This window comes from Bombina bombina, chromosome 2 (genome assembly GCF_027579735.1).
Source record: "Bombina bombina isolate aBomBom1 chromosome 2, aBomBom1.pri, whole genome shotgun sequence".
NCBI lineage: Eukaryota > Metazoa > Chordata > Amphibia > Anura > Bombinatoridae > Bombina > Bombina bombina.
Genome location: NC_069500.1, coordinates 735,376,215 through 735,386,187, shown reverse-complemented (window position 1 = coordinate 735,386,187; position 9,973 = coordinate 735,376,215). Strand labels below are relative to the sequence as shown.

Sequence of the window (9,973 nt, the reverse complement as noted above, 5' to 3'; positions counted from 1 at the left end):
CATGTCATTGGAGGGGATCTAACCTACGTTTATAATCATAGTGAAATCAATGGTCCAATGGTCATTAGCCTGTTGAAGATCTCCATTAATCAAAATTATGAATTATCTTATCTATGCCAATGCTGGCATCACTTTATGTGCCCAAAACACATTTTGGGCCAGGCTAAAGACAATTGTTTGTCATAAAGGGGAATCTATCCTATGTAAATTCATAGTGAAAATAGTGGTCCAATGGTCATTAACCAGTTACCTATTCAAAATTGGGAACTATAGCACATATGCCAGTGTTGGCATCAATTTCTGTGACCAAAACTCCATTGGGCCAGGCTAAAAATAATGCCATGTCATGGAGGGGGACCTACCCAGCATATATTCATAGAGAAATCAGTGGCCCAATGGTCATTAACCCTTTGAAAATATCAGTTACTTATTCAGAAGTGAGTATTACAACACCTATGCCAGTGTTGGCATCACTTTCTGTGCCCAAAACACAATTTGGCCCGGCTAAAAACAATTGTGTGTTATGGAGAGGGATCTACACTATGTATATTCAAATTGAAATTAGTAGCCCAATGGTCATTAACCTTTTGTAAATATCAGTTACTTATTTAAAATTGTGAATTATAGCACATATACCAGTGTTGGCATCAATTTATGTGCCTAAAACACCATTGAGCCAGGCTAAAGATAATTGCATGTCATGGAGGGGGGTCTAACCTACATATATTCATAGTGAAATCTGTGGCCCAATGGTCATTAACCCTTAGAAAATCTGTTATTTATTAAAAATTATGAATTACATTATCTATCCCAATGCTGGCATCACTTTGTGTCCAAAACACCACTGGACTAGGAGAATGGTGTATCATGGAGGGGGATCCACTCTATGTATATGCATAGTGAAATCAGTGGCCAATGGTCATTAATCCTTAGAAAATATGTTAATTATTCAAAAGTGTGAGTGCACCTATGCCAGTGTTGGCATCACTTTATGTGCCCAAAACACCATTGGGCCAGTCTAAAACAATGCCATGTCATGGAAGGGTTCTACCCTATGTATATTCATATTGAAAATCAGTGGCCCAATGGTCATTAGCTTTGAAAATATCAGTTACTTATTCAAAATTGTAGTTTTTGTATTGATGTCAAAGTGTGCCCTTTGTTTAATGTTCTTCTAGTTGGTATATAAAAATGATTGTATGAAGGGAATTCGCCTCTGCGTAACTATATCATATAAATCAGATTTCTATTTAAATAAAACCTATATTTTTCTTGTAAACTCAATTTGAGGACTATCTGAAAAAAAGTTTTGAATAAGAAACCATCTTCCATAAGAAACCAAATTCCACAAATAAGAAACAGCTTTAATAAGCAACCAACTTCCATATCGAAATGACTTTTTGGTTGTAAATATAAACTGCACGTCATTTTAAAAATGGTGGCTCATTTGCAACAACAGTGATTCAGGCAGGTACTTATGCCAAAAAAATGCAGGGCAAATTCAAAGTTTTCATATTGCAAACTCTAAATAATTAGCCGAATAAAGAAACGTGCACTGTACCCCATAAGTTAACCCAGCATTCTGTATTTTCCAGACCCTTAAAAATTACTAGAGGTCATCCGTTCGCGTGACATCGATTCCATTTGTTATTGTCTTTTTTTACTGTTCTTTCAAAAGGGGAAGTTAAAAGCTTGCAAATGTCTCAGTTTCTGCGTATTATCGTTGATGACGTAGCATATCTGCTAAGTGCTACTAACTTCATTACATCACTTACTGCACTTACAGGAGACTACATTTCCCATAATGCTGTAGTGTTCAGCACTACGTAGTGACGTTGTTCGACACCCCTTGCCTGGAAACCCCGTAGCCTCGCACCGTGTTGCCGTTGGCCGGAGAGAGTGAGAGAAGCTGTGTGGAGAGATTGATAGGACTCCGGAGCCATGAACAACCAAGGCGCGGACGAGATCGGGTGAGATACTGCACTATAATCAATCGTTGTCAGGATGTATGTGGGTGATTTAGTGGAATTGCTAGAATTAGTTTGTCTTGGAAAGGCCTTGTATACAAGCAGATGGAACCAAGGCACTGGGATGTAGTGGCATTTTCAGGGAAACTTGGCCTGGTAACCGAGGCATAGTATGTAGGGACTTAGAGCCACGCTGCATGAGAACGAGTAAGAAGTGCGATTTCGAGGTACGGAAGCTGGCTGAGGTGTGTGAGGGGATATAGGGCATGACTCTGAGTTGTTTCGAAGCGGGGGATAAAAGGAATCGTGCGGAAGGAGGAAAAATATACTCAGGCCTATGATTGTGTCGTGTAAGAGGCTCAGGAGAATTTTCTTTGAGGAGCTTGAGAGGGGGATACGAGAATCCGGAAAATGGTCATAGCGGCCTGGTAACAGTTGTATGAGCTACGTGAGAGGTCAGAGGTCCTCACGTTAAGGGGCTTGTGCATGCTATTGTGGGAGACGACTTGAGACGAAGCGGGGTAATTTGGTGGCCGATGGACCGGCATTTTAAGATTTGTAGTGCTGGGAGCATAATATGCCAAAGTATTGGAAGCTGGCATACGTGAAGTCATGAGATTGAAGAGCTTTGGATCTTGAGTACGAGACTGAGGTGTCTAGGAGTATTTTATGGGCACTGAAAAATATAGGGAGGCACAAGGCGTGTGGTAAAGAACAAGATACCCACTGAGATGTGGTATAAGGAAGGACCTTTCTGCTAGACAAGAGTTTGTGTATCCATTATGCGTTAATCGCATAACCCTGGGTGCCCTTCATGTGGTTCTGTGACTTGCATCTTTCCACTTCATTAAAGGGAAATGAAACCCATAGTTTTTCTTCCATGATTCAGATAGAGCATACCATTTTTTACAATGTTCCAATTTACTTTTATTATCAAGTTTGCTTAAATTTTCTTGGTATCTTTTTTGTTGGAGTATCAATGCACTACTGTGAGCTAGTGGAACACATTAGGCGAGCCAGTGGCAAGAGGTATATATCTGCAGCCACTAATCAGCAGTTCCCAGTAGTGCATTCTGCTACTGAGCCTACTTGGCTATGCTTTTTAACAAAGGACACTAAGAGAACACAAATTAGATATTACAAGTAACTTGGAACGTTGTTTAAAATTGCATGTTCAATCCGAATCATGAAAGCGAAATTTTGGCTTTCCTGTCCCTTTTAATCTATTCTATATTTGTACTAAATTGATCAGTGTCTTTCCTGCAATATCCTGTGCCTGTTTTAAAACATATTAATTAAATAGTTATTAAATATCTATAATACAGGTACAAATCCCTAAATCTGAAATTCAAAAAATTAATTTTCATTCATATTTAAAAAAAAAATAAACATTTTAATATTTTTCCCTGCCAGTAAGTCACAATCCTCTTTGCATCTGTTTAATGTTTGTTTGTTTTTAAATCTTCTAAAATGCGACTCATAGTCCAGTTTTATTTTAAACAGCTATTACTTTTCTGATTAGTGTACTGTACTATCTGATGGTACTGTGTATACAAAGGCATTACAGATGATATAAAACTACCTTTTAGGATGCATGGTTAAGGTGTATTAACATGTAAATATTGCCTAAATTACATAAGATATTGTTGCTTACATTTGGACACATCCCCTCTGCAAGCTTTCCCATTTTACATATGCAAATATTCCAAAATCCAAACCTTTTCTTGTCCCAAACAGTTAGGATAAAGGGTTTTCTACCTGTATAAAATTTCATTGTGATATGTTTTACTAGAACATCCTTTTAAGAGAAGCTTGTGCTAAAGCTTGAATTCAGCAAACCATAAACATTTCTACCAAAACCACCCTCTTTCCTTACTCCTGTCCAGTCAGGTGACTACATACTTAAATTTACTCTCTTGTGCACTGTGATCCCTTTTTTTGTTTGGCCATTGTATGAGGTACACTTGTGTCTGTAATGTTATATTTATCACTTATATAAACACCCTCTTTTACCTGCATGTACCTGCTCTGGGCCCAGTTTCCAAGGGTTTAAATCTAGGATCCATATTGTTTTAAGCAGGGCTCGACGGAGCCTGGGAGCCACAGACTCCTAGAATTTTACCCCTGGCTCCTGACTTTTTGGGTTATTCTCCATATATCTATATACAAATCCTACTGTCTGGCACCTAAAAATATGCCTGGCTCCTAAATATTCTTACTGGCTCCTAATTTTTGAACATATTTGTCAAGCACTGGTTTGAAGTACTGTAGATGGATGGTCTGACACTGTGCCGTCTCAACACTGATGCTTAAAGTGAAGATCAATTTTGACCAATTAGTGCCCAGTTTTTAATAATCCTATTAAAAACAAGGGCACTTTAATTCATCAAAATTGACATTTCAAGCGTTTTCTTCAAAAACTTACCTTTTAATCCTGAAACCTGCTGCATCGATTTCCCCCGGCTGTCGGAAGCCTCTTACGTCAGAAATGACAAATCACTGCTTCCTCCAATCACAGCTTTCCCCTGGGGTATCATGGCCTGAGGGAATGCCGTGATTGGATGAAGCTGGATTTGTCATTTTGGACCCGCGAAGAGGGCTTGTGACGGGCGGAGGAAGCGCTGCAGCGGCTCCCAGGATTAAAAGGTACGTTTTTGATGAAAATGCTTGAAATGTCAATTTTGATGAATTAAAGTGCCCTTGTTTTTAATAGGATTATTTAAAAACCGGGCACTAATTCGTCAAAATTGACCTTCACTTTAAACACGTTAAATGTAATGCAGAGAGTATGCGTCTGTATATATTGCTGTATTGTATGGCTATGTCATGTTGACATAAAGATTGAAGCACTTTAAAATGTATTGTTTGCTTGTACCATTCTATCTTTTAAGTGGTTATTAAAGAGACACTAAACCCAAAAATTTTTCTTTTAGGATTCAGGTAGATAATACAATTTAAACAACTTTCCAATTTACTTCTATTATCTAATTTGCTTAATTCTTTAGATATCCTTGTTGAAGAAATAGCAATGTACATGGGTGAGCCAATCGGGAGGCATTATGTGCAGCCACCAATCACCAGCTACTGAGCCTATCTAGATATGCTTTTCAGCAAAGGATATAAAGAGTATAAAGCAAATTTAGATAATATAAGAATATTAGAAAGTTGTTTAAAATTGCATGCTCTTTCTAAATCACGAAATAAAATTGATTTCATGCCCCTTTAAAGTAACTTTTCTGTACGCATTATTTAAAATTCATTTTTACCATTGTTTTGCAGTCAAAGTGCTCACCCCTTGAATGGCCTCTATCTTTTTTTTCTTTGCCATGAAGGATGTGGGACATATATAAATGAGTTCTTAAATTGACCAAGCAATTGCTGTTTAGAATGCTGTAGTTATGGTAAAGAATCCCACATGATGCTATTCAGTTTCTCTGAATGTAGTTTAAAAACAAAACTTGGCAAATTTCAGTGTTAAGTTGCAGTTAAAGCAGGCAGAATAAGTAATGAAAGTGTTGTACAATGTTTTCAGTAGATTTAAATAAGCATTGCATCAACAAATTGAGAAATCCTTTTCATATAGTACTTTAAAAATATTTAGGCAGAGGAGCCATAGCCCCTAGAATTTTACTTACATTTTAATGTTGACGGAGTCATTTTTTTTGTAATATGCCTGCCTTGACAAAGATGGTTCGGGGATATCACAGATTTTTTGGTGGCTTTTTTTGTGCAAGTGGACTGCAATGCCTATTCAGGCATTCTATCCAAGTGTAGATAATTCTTTGTTTGGAGGACAGTGTGCAAAGAAAAGTTGTCTCAAAACTCGTGATAGCAACACCTCTAAAACATTTATGCATATGCAAGCAAATTGTAAAAATGTAAGTAAATTGTAGATGTTATTTGCCTGTTTCAAATATTTTTATAACATATGCAATTTTTACTATTTTTATGCTTCTTATGGTCTATCAGTGAAAAAGACAATAAAGCACTGATCCCCTACTTTTTGATACGTAAATGATTACCAGTGCTGGCCTGAAGCATCTCAAGAATTGTCAGATCAGAAGTATTGGTAAATATGTCTGTATTAGCAAGTGTATGAGGCATTTGGTTATTTTCAGTTAATTTTATTGCCGCATCTTTCATATTTTAAATGGTCCATGATTTGCTTATTGCCCAAAAGCTGTTTATTTATATGACTTTTTACGTGTTTTTTTTTTTTTTTTTCTGGCATTGTAATTTCAGAATGTCATGTAGGCTTTGGGTTTTAAGCTTAAAACTGGTTTGACTGGTTCATCCTTTTGTCTAGCAATTGCTATTCACAGCATCTGCTTATTATTCTGATTGGGCGGGTTGAGCCACTGCACATATGGTGTCCCGACCATAATGTTGTATTCTATGTAGAGGTGCACCATCAATTTGATAATTACTGAGTTTGCAGGAATTAACTTAGTCATACAAAGCTTTAGGAAATGTTTTATTGCTAGTGTAGCCTCTACAGTCCTACTCTAAGATTGTATTCATTGGTCAGCCATTTTTATTTATTTTGAATGTAATGATACTAGGTCCTATTATATTTCTTTGTGAAATCTGGGATGAGAACTCCAATTCACTAACAGGATAGCAATTTCTAAATCTATGGGAACCCTTAGCAGGGCTGAAACATCATCAGTAAGTTTCCCTGTCATGCTTTCATGGAAATAAAAGCTACTAGTACACTCAAAAGCCTAATTTCTTACTGGTCTATGAAAGGGGACATTTCTAACCCTTACAACGGGTCTTTTAATTCTCTGGGTTCATTTGAAAGTCCTTGTTTGTTCATGTTAAAGGGTCACTAAAGTCAAATAATTCTTTCATGATTCAGATAGAGCTTGCAATTTTAAGAGACTTTCCAATTTTCTTCCATTATGCACATTTATTTTACTTTGAGGCACCAGCTCCTATTGAGCATGTGCACAATTTCAGTGTATATGTATACTAGTCTTTAATTGTCTGATGGCTATCAAATGATACAGGGGGCCAGGGAATGGGGGACAAAATTGTTAGACGAAAATCTACTGCTTCTTTGAAACTCTGTTATTGCATTGTCTTTTTTTTTTTTTTTTGTAATGTATTTAAAGGGACACCAATTTTCATTTAACTGCATGTAATAGACACTACTATAAAGAATAAGATGCACAGATACTGATATAAAAAATCCAGTATAAAACTTTAAAAACTTACTTGGAAGCTCTCAGTTTAGCTCTGTTGAAAAGGTAGTTGGAAAGCCCACTCCCCCTTCTTTTGCATATGAAAAGACCCTTTACACAAACAGGAGCAAGCTGGAGAAGGTAGCTGACAGTATTCTCATAAAACTTTGGGGCTTGGGTAGGAGCCTGAAAATCAGAGCAGTTATTTAAAAATAAGCAAAACTATACATTTTTAAAAATAAAAAACTTTATGGGGTATGCAAGTAGATCTACAAAACATTTATGCAAAGAAAAAAATGAGGGTATAATGGCCCTTTGTCATTTAAGTATTACTGACCCCTTTCTGAGATACCTTATGATAAGAACAATGGGAGACTATCTGGATTTAATAGTTATTGTGTGATAAGGGCCATGAAATTAGATAGCACCTGCCATGGTTGGCTCAAGGATATTGACTGAGACTTCTGTATTGCAGGCAATATAATAATATAGGGGGTGACAAGATTAAATTTAATTGTACAATTGTAACCTATATTCTCTGTTACAGGAAACTCTTTGTTGGGGGCCTTGACTGGAGTACAACACAGGGTAAGTTGCACAGAGCTGTCTTTTTGGTTTACCAGTGGTTGTGGATATCACACCCTCTCTGCAAGTCCATTAAAACAGTCTGAATGTCAAACATTCATTCCTTTTGTATTAGTTGTCTTAAAATGATGAACACCAAAATTGTCTTAGGTGACAGTATTTACAGCTTATGTTGGAAAAGCTAGGTGCCATTATTATATAGTCTGATTTCTGCCTCTGAACAGGTATATAGCAGTTTTTTTGATAAAGATATAGGATCAGTTTTAGCACAAGATAAGGATGACATCTGGTTTGTCTGATGGACAAACCCATTTAATATAGCTGAAATGGATAGTTAGCTCTGTTATGCAGATTAAATACCGATTTAACCCCTTAATGACCAGGCTATTTTTAAATTTTCTTACCGTTAAGGACCAGGGCTGTGTTTACATTTCTGCGGTGTTTGTGTTTAGCTTTAATTTTCCTTTTACTCATTTACTGTACCCACACTTTATATACAGTTTTTCATCATATATAATTTACTATAAATATTTTATAAAATATGATGGGGGAAAAAATTGAAAACAATTTTTTTTTCTAAGTTTGACCCCCAAAATCTGTTACACATCTACAACTACCAAAAAAACACCCATGCTAAATAGTTTCTAAATTTTTATCCTGAGTTTAGAAATGCCCAATGTTTACTCCCTTAACCAGGATATATATATATATATATATATATATATATATACATACATACATACATACATACATACATACATACATACATACATACATACATACATACATACATACATACATACATACATACATACATACATACATACATACATACATACATACATACATACATACATACATACATACATACATACATACATACATACATACACACACACACGCCCATTTTGGTATATTACATTCCACCATTTCATGGCCAAATGCGATCAATAAAAACTTAAGGTTTCTCACTGAAATTACAAACAGCTTGTGCAATTATGGCACAAATGGTTGTAAATGCTTCTCTGGGATCCCTTTTGTTCAGAAATAGCAGACATAATGTATATGGCTTTGGCATTGCTTTCTTTCCTATGGCATGGAGAGTCCACAAAACATTCTAATTACTAGTGGGATATTTACTCCTGGCCAGCAGTAGGAGGCAAAGAGCACCCCAGCAGAGCTGTTAAGTATCACTTCCCTTACCCATAACTCCCAGTCATTCTCTTTGCCTTGATCACGGGGGGGATGGCAAAGATGGTGTTTGAAGATTTTTTTTTTCTAAATCCTTTTTATGGGTACTTTTCCCTGCAAGCAAGGATTGGGGTCTAGCTGTGTCCATGTCAATCTCTTTAGTAAGAGTAATGGTTGTTATTAGCAGAAGATGGCAATGTTGTCTTTGCTTAACTTCTAACATAACTACCCCTACTATAGAAAGCCAGGGTTGGTTACTCTGTTCTTTCGTTTCTATATGTCTCTGGTAGAAGTGGAGAAGCTGCCACACCTCAGAAAACCATTCCTGCCTGACAGAGCAGGATCCACAGGGCAGGTAAGTGCTTTCCCTTCTAGGTTGGAAGGTACCGGCACTATAGGGGTAAAATCCTTGTGGAACGTACTTGAATTCTGTTTAAGGGGCACTGCTTATTTGTGGAGGCATCATATTTTATTAGGTGCTCAGAGATGGAGTGTATGAAGTTCTTTAAACTTGCTTGGGGGCACTTTTCAGCTTATTTGGCCCATCACTTTTTGCTGTGCTATTGCCGTTTTTTGCGCAGTTTTTGTTTGGAGCTATTTTTTATTATTGTGGTCACTTGACTGCTCCTCTGCACTTCTGGTTTTTCAGCTTCTCTGTTTAGACCGGAGTTTGCCACATATGTTGCAGTTTCCTCTACCTGCAGTTGTTTTCAAGTGGTTGGGCCGTTCCGGTAAAAGGAGGTGATCTTTGCTCTGGGCGTGTCCAGTTTTCTGTGCTAGTGGGATAGCAACTTCTAGAGGGTTAAGACCTCAGCAGAGCTGAGGGTTTTTGGTGCTTTTTTGTATGATTGTGTGAGGTTTTTGTTGTTTTTTTTTTGTGTTTTTTACTGCTTCACATAAATAAACCTAATTTTGTTAATTACTGATACCCAATTTATGGACACTAATGCTGAAGTTGATACTTTTGAAAAATGCTTATTGAGTTTGGAAGCTAAGATAAATCTTCCTGTACAGTTTTGCTCTTCATGTCTAAATAAAACTTTA

The 9,973-nt window shown here is 36.8% G+C and overlaps 1 protein-coding gene across 9 annotated transcripts in view; it reads left to right on the top strand.

The window, feature by feature from the left end:
- The first annotated feature begins 1,848 nt into the window (after positions 1 to 1,848).
- Positions 1,849 to 9,973, top strand: part of DAZAP1 (DAZ associated protein 1) — a 99,982-nt gene continuing 91,857 nt past the window's right edge. For all 9 annotated transcript variants that reach the window (XM_053702779.1, XM_053702777.1, XM_053702780.1 and 6 more), the window contains exons 1-2: positions 1,849 to 1,970; positions 7,701 to 7,741. In XM_053702779.1, coding sequence (XP_053558754.1) covers positions 1,942 to 1,970; positions 7,701 to 7,741 — 70 coding nt within the window. In that variant the 5' untranslated portion in view covers positions 1,849 to 1,941. The remainder of the gene's footprint in view (positions 1,971 to 7,700; positions 7,742 to 9,973) is intronic.